This window comes from Saccopteryx leptura, chromosome 6, assembly GCF_036850995.1.
Source record: "Saccopteryx leptura isolate mSacLep1 chromosome 6, mSacLep1_pri_phased_curated, whole genome shotgun sequence".
NCBI classification, from domain to species: Eukaryota; Metazoa; Chordata; class Mammalia; order Chiroptera; family Emballonuridae; genus Saccopteryx; species Saccopteryx leptura.
Genome location: NC_089508.1, coordinates 70,834,852 through 70,853,421, shown reverse-complemented (window position 1 = coordinate 70,853,421; position 18,570 = coordinate 70,834,852). Strand labels below are relative to the sequence as shown.

General features: G+C 44.6%; 1 protein-coding gene across 1 annotated transcript in view; it reads right to left on the bottom strand.

Annotated features, from left to right (window-relative positions):
* SHC4 (SHC adaptor protein 4) overlaps positions 1–5,442 on the bottom strand; it is a 133,164-nt gene extending 127,722 nt beyond the window's left edge. Inside the window, exon 1 of the mRNA XM_066342073.1 lies at positions 4,555–5,442. Coding sequence (XP_066198170.1) covers positions 4,555–5,139 — 585 coding nt within the window. The 5' untranslated portion in view covers positions 5,140–5,442. The remainder of the gene's footprint in view (positions 1–4,554) is intronic.
* Positions 5,443–18,570: the final 13,128 nt, after the last annotated feature.

Below are 18,570 nucleotides of genomic sequence, written 5' to 3'. Positions count from 1 at the left end.
TAATTGTGAGGAAATACTTTGTGACTGGACAAAAGGAAAATGCAAAGGAATGTCTTTTGGTATTCCCATGGTTTGGCGTGAACCTAAGGACCACAGCAGTAACTGTTATTTCTGTCTGATCCATCCAAAGGGCATCAGCAAGAAAAAATGGCATATGATCGCATATCCTAATATTCCTTCAGCAATACGACCTATCCCACACTCTGAGACACTCCCGGTTCCAGTTTTCAATGGTTTTATTTCTTCTAAGGACAAAAAAAATGAATATGGTGATCAAGTGTATTTTGATAAGATACATGAGGAAATGGTTGTAGAATCTGAAGGGTCTTCTTCTGATGCCAAGCAGTCATTAACCCCTCAGCAGTTTAGCCAACCCGAATTGAATGACTTAGTAAGAATGACATAAAAATTGTCCTCGACTTACTGAAGTATGAGGAGCATAACTGGATCATTTGTGTGGATCTTAAAATGGTAAATTTCCTGCTAAGACAACAGAGAGGTTTCACAAAGTATCCTTGCTTTCTGTGATTGTGGGACAGCCAAGCTCGGGAGAAACACTGGACACAAAAGAAGTGGCTGAAACATGAAGCTCTGGAAGTAGGGATGCAAAATATTGTGAATGAACCTGTAGTTAATTGAGACAGGATCATTTTCTCCCCACTTCCCATCAAACTTGGCTAATGAAGCAGTTTGTTCATGCTTTGAATAGAGAAAGTGAATGCTTTCAACATATTATTTCTGCTTTTCCTGCCTTGTTTTTCGAGAAGATAAAAGCAGGTGTATTCAATGGACCTCAAATTCGAACCCTTATATGTGACAAAGAATTTGCTAGGAAGATGAATAAGGAGGAGAAAGCAGCATGGCAGTCTTTTATGGCAGTTACAAAGAACTTCCTTGGCAACAAAAAAGCAGAAAACTGCCCTGGCCGGTTGGCTCAGTGGTAGAGCGTCGGCCTGGCGTGCAGAAGTCCCAGGTTCGATTCCCGGCCAGGGCACACAGGAGAAGCATCCATCTGCTTCTCCACCCTTCCCCCTCTCCTTCCTCTCTGTCTCTCTCTTCCCCTCCCACAGCCAAGGCTCCATTGGAGCAAAGATGGCCCGAGCGCTGGGGATGGTTCCATGGCCTCTGCCTCAGGCACTACACAACAGAGCGATGCCCCGGATGGGCAGAGCATAGCCCCCTGGTGGGCATGCCGGGTGGATCCCAGTCGGGCGCATGTGGGAGTCTGTCTGACTGCCTCCCCGTTTCCAGCTTCAGAAAAATACAAAAAAAAAAAAAAGGCAGAAAACTATGAACTTCTAGTTCAAAGGATGCTGTTGGCTTTCCGCGACATTGGATATAATATGAGCATTAAGATTCACTTCCTGAACAGTCACCTTGATAAGTTTCCCAAAAATCTTGGAGCTGTTAATGATGAGCAGACTACTGCTGGAGCATCAAACGAGATTGTCCTCAACAAGCACACAAACGCAAGAGCTACAAATGCAAATTTTTGCCTGAATAGAATTTAAATAAGTTTTGTGCAAATTTTATGATTAAAATAAGTGTTTTAATATGTTCTATTTCAAAATTGTAGACAAATTTTGATGCAATCATATGTCTTAGTGTATTAGTGTATTTACTGCATTATATCAATATAAATTATTATATTTTCACAAAGATGCCCAAGAAGACATTCTGCTTCATTATGTTAAACTAAATGTTGATAATTTTACAATAAGATGAAAACTTAAAATCTTGAATTGCAAAAAAACTAGCTTACAGAGAAAAACTAATGTCAGATTTGAGATCAGCACACTCGATTTAGTAAGAACCAGTGTTTTTGTGGATGCAACAAAAATTTTGTTCCCCAGTGTTATTTGAATCCCACCACTGATGAAAACCTGTGGTGAAAAGGGCAAAGAATGACACATAAGACGTTGGTTCTAGATATAACTGTCCTTTTGACTTTCGTGTGGACTTAAAGAGAATCTTTTTTTTTAGAGAGAGAGAGAGAGAGAAACATCAATTTATTGTTCCACTTAATTACGCATTCATTGGTGGATTCTTATATGTTCCCCTGTGATCACATCCACAATCTTGGCGTACTGGGACAATGCTCTAACCAACTGAGCTTCCCGGCCAGGGCTGTGTGGCCTTAAAACATTACTTATTTGAGCTCCAGTTTCCCTGTAGAGGAATTGAATTTGATAACTTCTGAGCCCTTTTCATCTTTCAAAGTTGAGATTTAAAAAAATTGTTAAAGTAGGCTCTTCCATGTATTTTGAGTTCCCAGGAGAGGTGTTAACTGGTATCCTGTGTTACTGTCCAATGGCAAAATAGTGTTGTTCACTTAGGTCACACACAGGTCAGCACTCTTCCTGGGGTCAGTTATCATAACCAGGAAAAGACAGATGGTGTTCTCATTAAAAATGTAAAATGCCAGTGGAGGCATTCTCCAGAGACAATGGAGATCACACAGCACCTCTTTTCACATTTTGAACTGTACAGGTGCACGGTTATGGAGAGGTGGAAGGACGTACTAGAGGGAAGGAAAGGCACAGCAGAAAGTAGAGGATGTCTAGGTGATGGGAAGGCAGGTGCGGAGGCTGTGGGTTTGGAGACTTACTCATATTCCCGTTAGGACTTAGCAGACACATAAGCTTGACAAACAAGAATGTGCCCCTGAGCTTTTAGAAGATACATGAAACTGTTTCCATTATGAGCCATGTCACCGTGGGAAAGTTCAAGAGCTGAGTGTCCCAGAAATTTATCTTTCTTAGAGGTTTTAGTTATCCATTTGCCAAGGTTGCCCCAAGTCTGCTCTCTTTGCAACCCTTCCAATGTTCATTGTTGGTCTTTCCAGAGATTTTAATTGTCTGTTTGTAATACAGTTATTGGGCTAGCTTTCAAATTTACAGCTTTAGATGAGACTTCTTGCCTTAGTGCCAGTCTTATGTGACTGCCTATCAACAAATAAGTACCACTTAGATACCATTACTTTAAAGGTAACAAACACGTCAAGAGCAAACTTAGCATGAGCCTGCCCAATTCACTCAGTTACTATCACTGACATCAATAACCTCGTTCTGATGCTTAAGTTTGAAGGTATTTTTCACACTTCACAACCCCCTTCATTGACAGTCATCCACAACTTCCATAAACAACAATAACAAACTCACCAATCTGCTCACTGCTCAATAAATGTTGACTATTCTGTTATTTGTATTATGACCTGAAATGATCTGATCCTCCACCCAAAACTTTTGAGGCTTCTCAAAAAGTCACTCACATCCATCTCCTTTCATTTCCACCTTCATCCATGCTTTCATTCTCTTTGCCTGTACTCCCAAAGCACCTTCCTCACTGGCCTTCAATCTTTCCTTTTCCCTTGCTTCAATCCCTCTCAAATAAATCCACAGGCTGATCTTTTTGAAACCACTTTCATCAAGTCAGTTTGGCTACAAACCTACGAGGGATCTTGTCTGCCAATCAGTATTTAAAAACTTCCTCATTGGGCATTTAAGAGCTTTGATCAGCTGCTCCCTCCTCCCCAAGCCACCCAAGAGCTATACTTGTCTTTATTCGATTTTTATTTGTTTGAGCACCAACTCTGTACCAGCCACTCTGCCAGCCATGACCTCCAGCATTCCCCCTTCTCTTCAATTAAGCCCAGCTTAGTGATTCTCCCTTGCAGCCACCACAGGGATACCTGCCAGGAATCTCTTCCTTGCTGCCAATCGAGATCTGTTCTCTCTTCTAAGATGTACCTTTTCTTGAAGATTTCTCATAGGAATGTATCCCTGACCACAGCCTTTCCCTTTTTCTGAATTCCCTCAGCATTCTCACACTAGATATCTATGGTTAAGTATATTTCTCTTATTAGTTCACATGCATTCGTTGGTCTCCCCAGTTGGAATGTGAGCTCTGGAAGGACAGGGGCTAAATTTTCTTTTCTTCTTTTACCCAGGTCTGAAGTGGGCAAGAGCAAATGCAAAGCCAGGCAAGGGCCTTGATTTTGCACACAGCTTGTGGGCAACAGAGGCAACGAATGGGCCCTAGTGACCTGAGGCTAGTCCCTCATACGAGGCTAGAGACTCGGCCACGTTTCGAGAAGTGTTTGTTAATTTTTTTTTAAATATATTCAAGTTCCTTACACAACATGTATTCCTCTAGCACAGAAATCTCTACCAAAATACAACGGCAGATATAACCTACTGGGTCTCAGTCACTAATCAGATTTGAAATTCTTGACTCTTCTTGGCCAGAATGCTAGGTCCTGTGGGGACAAGAAGGCGCCATCTCAGCTGTCCCTGTCAGAAGTTACCCCTAAACCTGGCAACTACCCACAAGTCAGCACCAGTTCATGCCCTTGAAGCAAAGTTGTCCGACTCCAGGACAAGCCAGGTATTTGCAGAACCTGTAAGTCCAGCTTCCCTTTGTCCAGTTGCACAATGTCTTGTCCAAACTTAGACCACAGCCAGGTGCAACCCTGTGCAGAAAGCAGAAAAGATGTGCTTTCCCCCAGGAGGTCTTAGGGACGCAGAGAGGGAAACGGGAAGGGACTTGACTTACCTTCACATAGTAGTTCATGCCCATCCCCAACAGGTGTTGCAGAAAGTGCCTGTCCCGCCTGCTTCCCGGGGTTGACTCCCCAGGGCCCGGAAAGGGGCAGGCATCGGGAGTTAAAGCGGTTGCCCGATGCCCCACCACGTCCAGCTGCGGCGGAGGGGTAGACCCGGACCTATTTAGGCTACTTTCGGGGGAAGCCGGGATGCTGGGAGCCGGATCCTGGCTTTCCTGGAGCTTCAGCCGGGGTACCTCTTTGGTACCCAAGCAGAAGTTTTTTAGACTCAGCAAGGTGGCTGGGTTGGCTAGCTTCACGCTGGCCATACGCGGAATCAAGGTGCACAGCGGTGTGGGGCTTTCCTGGGACGCCAAGGTGGCATCTTCAGCCGGCAACTGAGGTGCCAGGGCAGGGTAGGGAGGCTGCGGCGAGCCCTTGTTCCCGCCGGAGCCTCCGGGACTGCCTTCGTCCAAGGACGTGACGGACTCGTTCCGAAAGCGGCTGTACTTGGCCCTGTGCAGCATCCCGGGGCGCCCGAAGAGTCCTACATACAGCACGAGTCCTGCCAAGCAGTCCTGGCTGCGTTCTCGCATAGCCTTGGCCGTGCTGACACAGGATACTGTTGCATAAATCGCCTCGTCGTCAGCTAGATAAGCGGCACAGAAAACAAACGCTTCCACGCCCCGAGCAACTCGCGGCAGCCACCTCTCCAGCGCTGCTCCGGAGCCCTGCGCGGTGATAACCGAGAGGGAAAACGCCTCCCCCGCTTTCGGTCCCTGCCCGGGCCAGGCGACCGCACCGGTGTTCTGGCTCCGGATTCCTTGCTGGGAAAACCTGGGTCCAGGCTGGCGGCGGCGGGGATGACTCAAGGCCAACTCTTAGGCACAGAACCCGGCCGGTCCCCCGCCAGCCGGTCCCGCCGCATCTCCAGGAGCTTGCGGAAACATTTAGCGCCCCCCATGCCCAGCCGCCCCTCTCCACACGGGAACTTTCAAACCTGCTCGCTCCAGTTCCCACAGGGCGGGGCAATGACTGGTCTATTAACCCTTTATATGTTCCCGTGATTGTTCATTTTAAAAAGCAAAAAAAAAAAAAAAAAGGTATATTTGAGCCAAGGGGCGTTCTGCCTGAGTTCGTTGCTTCTGACGGCTGCCCCCTCTTGGAAGATCTTGTCTCGCATCTCTGCTGGGCCACAGGCCAGGAGTACTAGTGACCGGAGCGGCTCCGCATTGTTTCACGAACTTGCGATCCCTCTGTGTCCCTCGGCTCCCCTCCCAGCCCTCCCACCCTCGCTCCGCGCTTCCCTCCCTCCTGCAGTCTCAGAGCTTCTTTAGGGAGCGCGTCGGCAGCACAGAAGGCAGAGATCTGCGGGGTAATATGCAGAGTGTTGAAATTTTTATGAATGAACTTTGCTGAATGAATTCTGTGTGTGTGCAAGCTAATAAATCTGTGAATGAAGCTGAGAATAGCCGTAATTGACTGATAGTCTCAAGGGTGCTTGGTGTTCATCCAATCAGGCGGCAGCTTGGTGACTCATGCACCATAAATATACTAAGCTAGTAGCCAGGAGAAATAAAGCTGGAGGGAGAGGGGGGAGAGGTTCTAGTTTGTGATATCTGATGAAAGGGTTAAAAGGAAAGGCAATCGTTTACTATAAATCATTAGTAAGATGGGCCGCTACAGGTTTTCTTTTCTGTTGAGATGTCCAGGAAAGCCAAGCAGGGGAGCTAAAAATTAGATCCATTGTTACAAGGATATTAGGACATATGGTACATAACTCCTGTGGGAAGCCAGTGATGCATTTTTCTTAGAAACATAGTTCTTTTTTTATTGATTGCTGGTTTCATCTCCCTTCTGGTGCAACTTCCTGTACCTATCAAATGCTTTCTGAAGATGTGATGACAACTGCAAGAGGCTTAGCACACAGGAAGCCAGGAAGGAAGCCAGGAAAGGGAAATGCAGGTTCTTTTAGGAACGGAGAAGAGGAAACTGCTGAAACACTGGGAGGATGTGGAAATCACCAGTCAGAAGATACAAGAAAATCTCTGCTGAAGCTTAGATTTCTCAGTGGGCCAAGTCTCTTGGATCTGAAATTGTTCATTCATACAAAAGTTAAAACTAACTGGCAACCACAGGAATCAGGGATGCCGTCTTCATTGTCATATTGGCCATAAGGCTGCACTGGGCTCCTGTGTACTCATGACTTGAGTGGCCTGAGCTCCTTTGGGATTCAAACACAGGTTCTGAATTAAATATCAATAGTTGCCTGCGGCCAGCCAAAAAAGGCATCCTGGCTGGCTTTCTGCACCCCTACAGAAATAATGCATCTTCTCACATCTTGTCTGCCAAGCCTGTTAGGTGTGTTTTTCCTTGGGAATGCCCTTTTGATCTTTTTTCTTTTCTTTTCTTTTTTATTGATTGATTTTAGAGACACAGAGAAAGGAAATATGAGAGGGGGGACATTCAGTCTGTTGTTCCACTTAGGTTGCTTCTCATATGCTCAGGAGGATGCTCTGGCCAGGCCCCTTTTGCATCTTTATAAGCCTCCCTCCCATCCTTGCTGACCTCCATTCCCTGCCCCTACACCTCCTCTTGGCAAAACTGAGGGCTGTGGCTAAATCAGCTGTAAGTCAGAGCCCTGGGGCTAAAGAGACAGGTTCTGGGCAAGATTATGAAGTAATCTTGGGAAGTAGTTTTCCTCTTTTTCTTTTTTCCCCTTCTCTCTCCTTCCTCCCCAGGGACTCCTTCTTTGCTATCACAGACCCCATGCTAGAATGCTTGAGAAAGTTACTTTACCACTCTGCCTGAATGCTCCCATCTGTTAGGAGTAGCTATCCAATGCGGAAGCTGTGAGGGTTCATGAGATAATTCTAATTCTTGTAAAGCACTTGGCACCATGTTCCATGCCAGGGGTCCCCAAACTTTTTACACAGGGGGCCAGTTCACTGTCCCTCAGACCGTTGGAGGGCCGGACTATAAAAAAAAGCTATGAACAAATTCCTACGTACACTGCACATATCTTATTTTAAAGTAAAAAAACAAAACGGGAACAAATACAATATTTAAAATAAAGAACAACTAAATTTAAATCAACAAACTGACCAGTATTTCAATGGGAACTATGCTCCTCTCACTGACCACCAATGAAAGAGGTGCCCCTTCCAGAAGTGCAGCGAGGGCTGGATAAATGGCCTCGGGGGCCACATGCGGCCTGCAGGCCGTAGTTTGGGGACCCCTGTTCCATGCAGTGCCTGGCTTATAAGTATGTGCCAGGCAGTATAAAGAAAGGCCGTTTGACCTAGGGCCATGTAACGCAGGAGGTCCAGACCCGGAAAATGGATCTGGTGTTGTTGCGGGATCCCAAAGAAACCACAAGGGGAACCAGATGACATGGATAGTCTTTACTAGTTACATACAGGGGCAGCACTGATGGTGGCTGCTTGGTGAAAGTCCCACGCCCTGCTGGGTGGGGTAGTGGTTTAAACAGCTAAGCCCTGGGCAATTACTCAAGCGAAACTTTTTGTCTACATGAAAGCAAGCAGGTGAGCAGAGGGTAGGGGGGAGGGTTCTGTATTGTCCCTCTTTGATATGTATCTGGTGACTTGGTTCCATTGTTTTTGGTAAAACCTTAGTTACAGTTTTACTACCCTTTACCTCACAGCCTGCAGTCAGGATCCCTGACCATTGCGTCACGTGACTGGGGAGGGGAAAGGTCTACGTCCAGCATTGACCCTACAGGCCACCGGCTCCTGAGGCTGGTATTCTTACCCCCTACCGTCTACACTGTTCTAGGCAACTTTTTAAAAATTGTACAAAGTATAAATGAAGAAAGTCAACCCTGTCCAAAGAAAAAATTTCCTAACAATTGTATGTGCCTGGAACAACAGAAGAGAAGCCCACCTGGCCGGTAAGAATCTTTATGACTGGAGGAGAGGGTGCCCAAAGCAGTCAGGCAGCCAGGTATGCACCTCACCTGCCAAACTCCAAGGGCTCAAACCAGTCCCCAGTCCTCAGGAGGAGTGAGTCCTCGGAGAGTTGGAGGGGAGGGGAACCAGGTGGGACCAGATAAAGTAAGAAAGTAGCCATGGCCACCATGTGCTGCTTCTCTGTCCCTGGGGACCCTAGAGATCTTGGCTGTCCTAGGCAGCTCTGCCAGGGCCTTTTATGAGGGTGAAAGAAACCAGATCTGCAACTGGGGAATGAATGAACAGCCCCAGAGGCCAAGCCACCCCAGAAAAGTCTCATTAAGTGGATTTCCATTCCAGATAGATAGTTGGGCAAAGCAGACTCTTACTTTTTTCCCAGGTCATTAGAATATCCTTTTCAGATGGTAACGATGAAAATAATATTAATAAAAGCTCCTATTAAGAGAACACAAGACAGTTTACTTGTGATAAAAGAAAAATTCAACCATGTAAATCAGAAGATCTAATTGATTTTATTAAACAATTGGTCAGTATCCCAACTAGCAACTAGAAAAGTACTCTAAGGGGTTGTACATAATGGAAGGTCTTCATAGAAAACTGGGTAGGGCAAGAGAGTTATTAGCCAGAAAGAAAAGAAAGGATTGTTTTGGGGCAGGGACATCTTTTCATCCTTTGGAGGAAAGAGAGGGGGAAGGGTTTTTATTATGTAGATTGCCTCGGCTTTCTATGGGAAATGGAGAGGGCCTCTCTGACCTATTCCCTTACTGGTACTTGACCAGAAAATTCCTTACTGGTTGATTAAGATTATGTTTCTAGGAGAGGCTGAAACTACAATTAGATCAGGTATTGAAATCTAGGTTTGGTATCATGGGCTTTTAACATGTGTGACACCATTCGTGGCCTATGGGTTTGTCTGTGTGTTTTTTCTTTAACTCCTGCATTCTCATGATAACAACTTGTGGGGGCTGGGATGGTTTTCATCACCGTCTCACACATGTGGAAAAGAGATCCAGAGCAAGTTCAGTGACTTGGCCAAGGCCCCGTGCAGGTTGAACAATGATGCTTGGATCCCTCCCACAGCTCTGCCTGGCGGCAAAGCCTGTGCTGTAGCCACTGTACTGGGCTGCCTCCCAGAGCACAGGAGAGCTCAAGTCTTGACCCCAGGCCTGTCTTCTTCATACTGCAGTAGAGCGTTGAGGCTCCGAGTTTACAGTAAACCACCCTGGTGTACTGGCTTGTCTAAGCCCCAAGCCAGTTAGTGGTGACTCACCCCAACTGCATGTCCCTGCCTGCTGTGGGACCAGCCAGCACGTGCAAGAACCTCTCGCTCAGTGCTCGCTACACAGGAGCGCTCGCTCCCTCTCCCAATCCTTGGAGATCATATCTATAACATTTATCCTAAATACCTTACAGGATTGATAGGAGTAAAAACATGAATAATAGAAAAGAAAAGCCATATTGTCACTAAACCATTGGAGTATCATTAACTCCTGTCATCACTTCTCCCGGAAAGCAGGGTTCTTAGACCACTGCGTATGCCTCCTCTGTTTTCTTTTTTTTTTTTTTTTTTTTTTTTTGTATTTTTCTGAAGCTGGAAATGGGGAGAGACAGTCAGACAGACTCCCACATGCACCCGACTGGGATCCACCCGGCACGCCCACCAGGGGCGATGCTCTGCCCACCAGGGGGCGATGCTCTGCCCCTCCGGGGCGTAGCTCTGTCGCGACCAGAGCCACTCTAGCGCCTGGGGCAGAGGCCAAGGAGCCATTCCCAGCGCCTGGGCCATCTTTGCTCCAATGGAGCCTTGGCTGCGGGAGGGGAAGAGAGAGACAGAGAGGAAGGAGAGGGGGAGGGGTGGAGAAGCAGATGGGCGTTTCTCCTATGTGCCCTGGCCGAGAATCAAACCCAAGACTTCTGCACGCCAGGCCGACGCTCTACCATGCCTCCTCTGTTTTAAGACATCCCCACTCAGAGGGTACCTACCATGAATCAAAATGCCAACGTCTTAAGGGACAGCCTGCATTGGCTAGGCTTCTGGGGTGGAACAGGAAGGTTCAAGGAAGATCTGGGTCAGGTTGGGCCACAACAGAATTAACCAGGCCTGCCAGGATTTCTTAGAGGAGTGGGAGAGAAGGGGGCCTGGGCAAAAATGCCTGCCTGGCTTTGGAAGATAACCCCGTGTGGAATTTGGGGTGCAGGAAGGCAGTATAGTGAGGCGGAAACAGAACAAGATGGAAATAACTGGAGGAATGTAGGCCAATAGCTACTTTGGAACAGAATGGAGCAGGTGGCATCCGAGTGCCATCGCCCAAGGACTCTTACTCCAGACACCATTTCTATCACAAAGCAGATCTGCTCCTGAAGAATTTTCACTGAGGACGAGTCCAACGGCTTATAGTGAGGAATGAAAACACCGTGGAAGCTCTATTTCAGGGGGGAAAAAATTCACAAGACCCTATTTATATAAAGCTCTTACCAGAGACCAAAGTACCCTTTTAAGGTTGGGGAAGTGAGAAGTGTAGAAGGGCTAAGTCTCTGAGAGACAGGACCCCAGCTGGAGGCAGGTCCACTTCCTCTAGAGTTGTAATTAAAGCAACATCTTTCTTTTGCCACCTGATCAAAATGTTCACAGTTTCTTTAGTCTTCAACCTTGGTAGGTAAAAAGCTTTCTGATGTTTGCTGTTGGCCCTAACTGGCTCTTCTGGAAGCAGAAACAGCACAGGAAAATAGATACTTTCCTATCTGTTGAAAACGAGATAATGTCCCGGAAGAGCTAGGTAAAGAGTTAGGTATCATGTAACTAAAGAGTAGCTGAGTTACTTAGGGTCAAGTTCAGTTGAAAATAATATAAAAATCCAAAATAACGGTGGCTTAAACAAAATATCTACTTCCCTGGAAGTGGAAAGTCCAGGCATAGTATCAGCTCCTGGCCATCCCTGAAGTTATCTCTTCTCCTCATAGTCCAAAATGGCTGATGGGGTTCCAGCCATTTAATCTGCACTCCAGGCAACAAAATGAATGGAAAGACAAAGAAGGACATGCCTACTCTCTTTAAAAAGATATCCCGGACACCCAATAAAATGTTCTTCATTACATCACATTAGCCAGCACTTAGTCACAGGGCTGTACCTAGCTGTAAAAGAAAATGAAGTCTTTGTCTGTGAAGGAAATCTTTTATCTGAGTGCGTGGTTGCTGCACACAGAACAACCGCCAATTACAGGGAAGGAGTGGAGAGTGGATACTGTGGTAGACAACAGTATCTCTGCCATTGTAATATTGTCAGAAGACCTTCTACCTAGATAGACTCTAAAGCTAGCATAGGATATCGCTTTTCAGGCTTTTGGCTAAGATCAAATGTAGTAAAGCTAGCATAGGATAAAAATGTCTTTGGTCAGTGCGGCCCATTCTTCTCTCTTTTACATACGTACACACGCATACACACACACAAAGTTTAAAAATGAGCCATGTAAAAATGGCTGCTGTCAGAATAGCTTTCCTCTGCATAACCAATGGGACTGGTGGAGCCTGTAGGACTCTGACATGTGGCCAGGTGCTTCCTTGGCCAGCATCAAGCAGTGTGACAGGAAGTGCATCCAGGCCACTGCAGACGCAGTCTAAGTGGATAATGGGCTGGGAGATATCATACAAGAAAGAGGCCCTGGCTGGTTGGCTCAGTGGTAGAGCGTTGGCCTGGCATGCAGAAGTCCTGGGTTCGATTCCCGGCGGGGCACATAGGAGAAGCGCCCATCTGCTTCTCCACCCCTCCCCCTCTCCTTCCTCTCTGTCTCTCTCTTCCCCTCCCGCAGCCAAGGCTCCATTGGAGCAAAGATGGCCCCGGGCGCTGGGGATGGCTCCTTGGCCTCTGCCCCAGGCGCTAGAGTGGCTCTGGTCACAACAGAGCTACGCCCCGGAGGGGCAGAGCATCGCCCCCTGGTGGGCAGAGCGTCGCCCCCTGGTGGGCATGCGGGAGTCTGTCTGACTGTCTCTCCCCGTTTCCAACTTCAGAAAAATACAAAAAAAAAATAAAGAGTGAGTAGGTATTGGACTGGGGGCCAGAGCACAGACACCAGGAGGTGTCTGACTCTGGAGCAGAATTCCAGTGCTACTGCAAAGTGGCAAGAGAAAGAGGCAAAGACAGGCCTGGACAGGTTTAAACTCCGGCGCTACGAGCTGGCTAATCCAGACCTCATTTCCAGTGCTCTTTCCCTTTACCGAGCTCTACCAAGAAAAGCTAAATACCTAATTTCTTGGGCTTCCTTGCCACTGCAGGGGGAAGTAAAATGGGAGAGGGGAGAGAGAAATCGAGAAAAGAACCGTTAAACAAAAAAGAACCAGTATTTGATAGTTTTGGAAACTGTCAGATTATCTAGATATCCAAAGATCCTAAAATGAAAAGATCCACTGTCAGGAACGTGTGCTCTACAGGAAGAGCTAAAGGCGGGACACCTCCGAAAGATCAAAAGGTAAGTGTATAAAGTCACTCAGAAAGGCTCTTGGATGAAGCATGTGCCTCTCCGATACCCTCAGTCACACTAGGGAGCTTAAGGTCTGTTCTCTCAGCCATGTCAACAAAAGCCAAAAATAGAGATGGCATTATCTCTGAAAAGTCTGTGAACAGGACTCTTGTCTAATGAAGTAAATCCCCATGCCATAAACGAGAGACAAACAAGGTTCTTGAGACTGTCATGCCGGCAGAAACACTGCCCAGAGGACAGAGCCACAGGTCAAAAAGGATTATTCCCAGACCTTGAAACCTAGTGGAATTTGCTCAGCTGTATTTAGAAATTACTTGAGATCAATGCCTCCTTCTTTTTTTTTTTTTTTTACTTCCAATCTTTTTCCTGTTTGAACTGGAATACCTATCTCTGTCATCCTATGCCTGTCTGACCACTATATTTTGAGAGCAGATAATTTCTTCTTTAGTTCACAGGTCCACAGATGGAAAGAACTGTACACCAGAATGGATCCTTCCCACAACTTCACCCATACCTGATTTAGGTGATGGATTTGGGGCATTAGAGTTTATGAGATTGTGGACTCTAAGTTGATATTGTAATAGGTTGAGATTTGGGGATGAGGTGAACGCATTTTGCATGGGGGACAGATATAAACGTTGGTGGCATAAGGATGGACTTACCTATGGAAAGTTAAAAATATTAAATTTGTGTTATTTAAGCAGCTAAGTTTGTGGTTCCATTTTTTGTGCTTTTTTGGGTTTTTTGGAAGCAATAGAAACTAGTATAGATATTTTGTACTGTGAGTCAGGGGAAAAAGAATTTTGTACCCTGAGATAAATAAGCATTAAAAACAACCAAAATAAATAACTAAATATATAAACAGGGGAAAAAGTTTGCCCCATCTAATTCTAGCCCCCCCACCTCCAAATAAATGATGTCTGAAGCCTTTCTTATACCTTAAGGACTCCCTAAGCAAACAGCTTTTGCAACGCTGTGGAGTGAAGACAGGTGATGGCCCCTGCAGATGTGATTCTCAGGGAAGAGCATTGCCTCCACCAGGAACAGAATAGACTAACTGCAAACTCCGTAACCTTGGTGACTTGTGTTTTTCCCTTTAAATAACCATTGCATTTTATATTTTGCAGGCCAATATTTCTACAGCTTGGGTTTCCTACCTCTTCATATGGTAAAATATAATAATGCTATCTTATATGTGGCATTCCTGTAAGGACTAAATGGCTGTGTGGCATGTCCTAGGCCATCATAGGAGATAGTCATTATTATTAGAGCAGATGCCCGAAGGAGGAGCAAAACAAAACAATAGCAAGGCTGAATGGATATTGAGCCCATACATTCTAATTTAGAACATCTTAAATATTTCCCTAAATTGTGTTTTAAAAGGAATCTTTATCTTTTAAGGGTACATATGGTAATACTGAGTGAAGCAGGGATGTGATTTAAAATTATGTGGCAGGGAAGAAAAAGTGTGGTGGGGGGCATAAGTGAAGCAACATTGCTATATGTTGATAATGGTTGAAGCTGGATGATGGATACATTGTAATTGATGACACTCTATTTTTTGCAGAGCCTGGAATAACGTTGCTCCTCTAGGTGAAACACAGAGATCACTGCAGGAAATAGGGCTGGGGAAGGGCACAAAATAGGGTGGCCAAATTCTCCCATACACTCTCTGCTCTTGTTCAAGGTTGAACAACACATGAAGGGGGTGAAGTTTGGGCCAGGTCATCTCAATTTGTTAGGACTGTAGGATTAACTTTAGGAGGTGTTTCTAGACCTGTGATGGTGAACCTTTTTATAAAAACTGCCCACTTTTGCAGTGCTGGTCAACCTGGTCCCTCCCGCCCACTAGTGGGTGGTCCAGCTTTTATGGTGGGTCAATCGTGGCACTGTTTGGTTGCTCAGCTACCACCCACCATGAAAGCTGGAATGCCCACTAGTGGGCGGGAGGGACCAGGTTGACCAGCACTGCAAAAGTGAGCAGTTTTTATAAAAAGGTTCGCTATTATGGTTCTAGACAATCTGCCACTCCTGAAACATACATTTAAGAAATTTGCTTTGTCTTCCTGAGTCTCCATTTCTATAAAGTAAATGGGTATGAGGAATACATGTTTTTTGCCAAAGTGTTGGGCGGCAGACTGTTCGTGGCTCTAAAAAGTCATGGGCTGGCTCTGGCCAGATACATTGGTTGGTCAGAGCATCATCCTGATATACAAAGATTGTAGGTTCAATTCCCAGTCAGGGCACATATAGGAACAGATCTCTCTCTCTCTCTCTCTCTCTCTCTCTCCCTTCCTCACTCTCTTAAATCAACAAATAAGAAACTTTTAAAGCCCTGGGCTGTTTACTACTCGTTGGGCCAGTCACGGCAGTACATACTGTAAATGAAGAAAATGCCTTCTGATGCACCCACCATACCATGTTCTCTAGAGAGTAAAGTCGTGAAGTTTTTCATTATACATGTTTTTCTTCAAATATCATACACATGTCCATAGCTTCTATTAATAACCAATGCACTGCCAAACCTCAATTTTTCTTGCTAGCACAAACTCAAAGTTTCAGATTCGAACTTCATCAAGGCATTCTTCAAACTCAACAGGTTAAATATATAGCTTTCTACCTTGATCGCTAGCCCCGTCTTCTTATCCATCCAGCTGTTATCTCAGACTCCTTTTTCTCTTCATGTGCCACATCTCATTGCCAAATCTGTTCATGTTATCTTTGAATTGCCTTTTGACTTCATACTTAATTTTTCATTCACATACATTTACATATGGTCAAACCCGGGTCGCCTTCCACTGAGATTCTCTTCATCCACCCAATACACTCGTGTCTTAATTATCTTTTTAATTCAAAGTGATCATCATATCAGCTCCTGGGTTAAAGCTTTTAATGACTCCCATGATTCACAGGATCAAATTCCAATCCTTCACCCTGGCTAACCCCAACTAACTTTCCAACCTCTTTTCCAATCATTATAACTTTTAAATCCTATTTTCAGCAAGCCATGCTTCCAGCTACTGTTAAAAGACAAAGGAACTAGCCTGATAAACCATCGACCTGGCACGTTGAGGTCGCTGGTTTAAAACTCTGGGTTTGCCTGGTCAAGGCGCATACAACCAACAATCAATGAACAACTAAAGTGAAGCAACTATGACTTGATACCTCTCGAGCCTCCCCACCCTCATAAATCAATAAATAAAATCTTAAAAAAAAAAAAAAAGACAAAGGAACTATATGAAAACATGAGGGTATTCTGGTACAACTGTCTTGAGAATTTTAGTTGATCCCTTCAACCCATGTACCCCCTCCTTCATCATCCTCAGATCCCAAATATTGCATCTTTCAACTTCTCAAAAGCTGTTTCAGATTCTTCATGCACTGAGGCAAACGACTGATAACATCTCTCTCTATCTCTCTCTCTCTCTCTCTCTCTTTTTTTTTTTTTTTTTGTATTTTTCCAAAGTTAGAAGCGGGGAGGCTGTCAGACTCCCGCATGCACCTGACCAGGATCCACCCACATGCCCACCAGGGGGCAATACTCTGCCCATCTGGGGCATTGCTCAATTTCAGCCGGAGACATTCTAGCACCTGAGGTGGAGGCCATGGAACGGGCCTTAGTGCCCAGGCCAACTTTGCTCCAATGGAGCCCAGGCTGCGGGAGGGGAAGAGATAGACAGAGAGGAAGGAGAGGGGGAAGGGTGGAGAAGCAGATGGGCGCTTCTCCTGCATGCCCTGACCAGGAATCAAACCCAGGACTTCCACACACCGCACCAACGCTCTATGCTCTATGGCTGAGCCAACCAGCCAGGGCAACATCTTAAAGTGGTATTGGTGGTGCCACCTTTAAATATATTTTATTCAGCTCATCAAAGAGGGAATGAACCAGTAATATTATGGGGGTAAGGCTGGTTCAAATGGGACTTACACAGTTTACCAGGAAAGGCATTATAAAGTAATTTTGCCAAGTTAGAGATGAAACTGATTAATGTTCTACAGGACAATAAAACTATAACCTTTGGCAGGGGGTATCATTTCTACTGAATGGAAATTATTTGCCTCTATTTAGACAAAGTCTATAAATTAACATGTAATTTGAGTCCAAGCCCTTAATTTACAGTAAAAAGTAGAGTTAAACACACTACATTCCCCTGGATGGTTAAATAATTCTTAATTGAGCCTGGTAAACAATGCTTCTATATAAAACTGAAAAGACATATTGTCTATCTCCTTAATTTGTTTCCAAATTTTTAATGATTTTTTAAAACACAGTAATGGATGAGATTAAACTGGAGAAATTTCAGGAATCAATTAGATGTATGAGGGTAGATGGAAATTTTGAAATATGCTCCCTCTTTAAAGTCCTCTTTAACGGCCACAGCTTTGCTGGTAAAGCAAACTGAAATTAGGGAGAAACTACTCCGGATGGATAATACCCTCTTAGGACCTCAATGATTTTTAGATCAAAGATAAAATTTTATCCACTGGGTTTACTCTGGTGACCCATTTAGCTAAGACTTGGAAAAGCTAACCAGGCTTATTTTCTGTTTAACTCTTCCCTAGAAGAAACACAAAGGCAAACTGTTACATCTGGAATAGGGGAAACCGCTGATTCTGGGGAAGACAGACTTGAATTTGAATCCTAATTCAACCCTGCATCAGCAGATGGTCTCAGAAACTGTTTCCACACATGCAGGTGGGTCATCAGAAGGATCAAAAACAGCGGAGAAATTATTTCCAAATGTTGGTTCCCATCCCAGTACTTCTCTATGAAAATTTTTTTTCCATTTTATATAGAAATAATAATGATTGTATAAGTTCATAGGAAGAGAGGTGGACTTTATAGTAAAAGTTTTTATAAAGTTAAATTTAAATACTGTATTTTCCAAAACAGACTCATAGATACAGATAACAGATCGGTAGTTATCAGAGGGGTGGGGAGTGGGGAAAGGTGAAATGGGTAAAGGGGGTGAAATATATAGTGATGAATAGAAACTAGACTTTTGGTGATGAGTATGCAATAGAGCATAAAGGTATAGAATTATAATGTTGTACACCCGGACTTTATATAATGTTATTAACAAATGTTACCTCATTAAACAAATACCTGTTTTAGCCCTGGCTGGGAAAATTCAAATAATTAGAGCATCATCTTTTTTTCTTCCTTTCTTTCTTTCTTTTCTTTTTTTTCTTTCTTTCTTTTCTTTCTTTTTTTTTTTTTTTTGTGAGAGAGAAACAGAGACAGGAAGGGAGAAAGATGAGAAGCATCAACCTGTAGGTGCAGCACTTTAGTTGTTCATTTTTTTTTTTTTTTTTTTTTTTTTTTTTTTTTAAATAAATTTTTATTAATGGTAATGGGATGACATTAATAAATCAGGGTACATATATTCAAAGAAAACATGTCTAGGTTATTTTGTCATTAAATTATGTTGCATACCCCTCGCCCAAAGTCAGATTGTCCTTCGCCACCCTCTATCTAGTTCTCTGTGCCCCTCCCCCTCCCCCTAACTCTCCCCCTGTCCTCCCTCCCCCCACGCCTGGTAACCACCACACTCTTGTCCATGTCTCTTAGTCTCATTTTTATGTTCCACCAATGTATGGAATCATGTAGTTCTTGTTTTT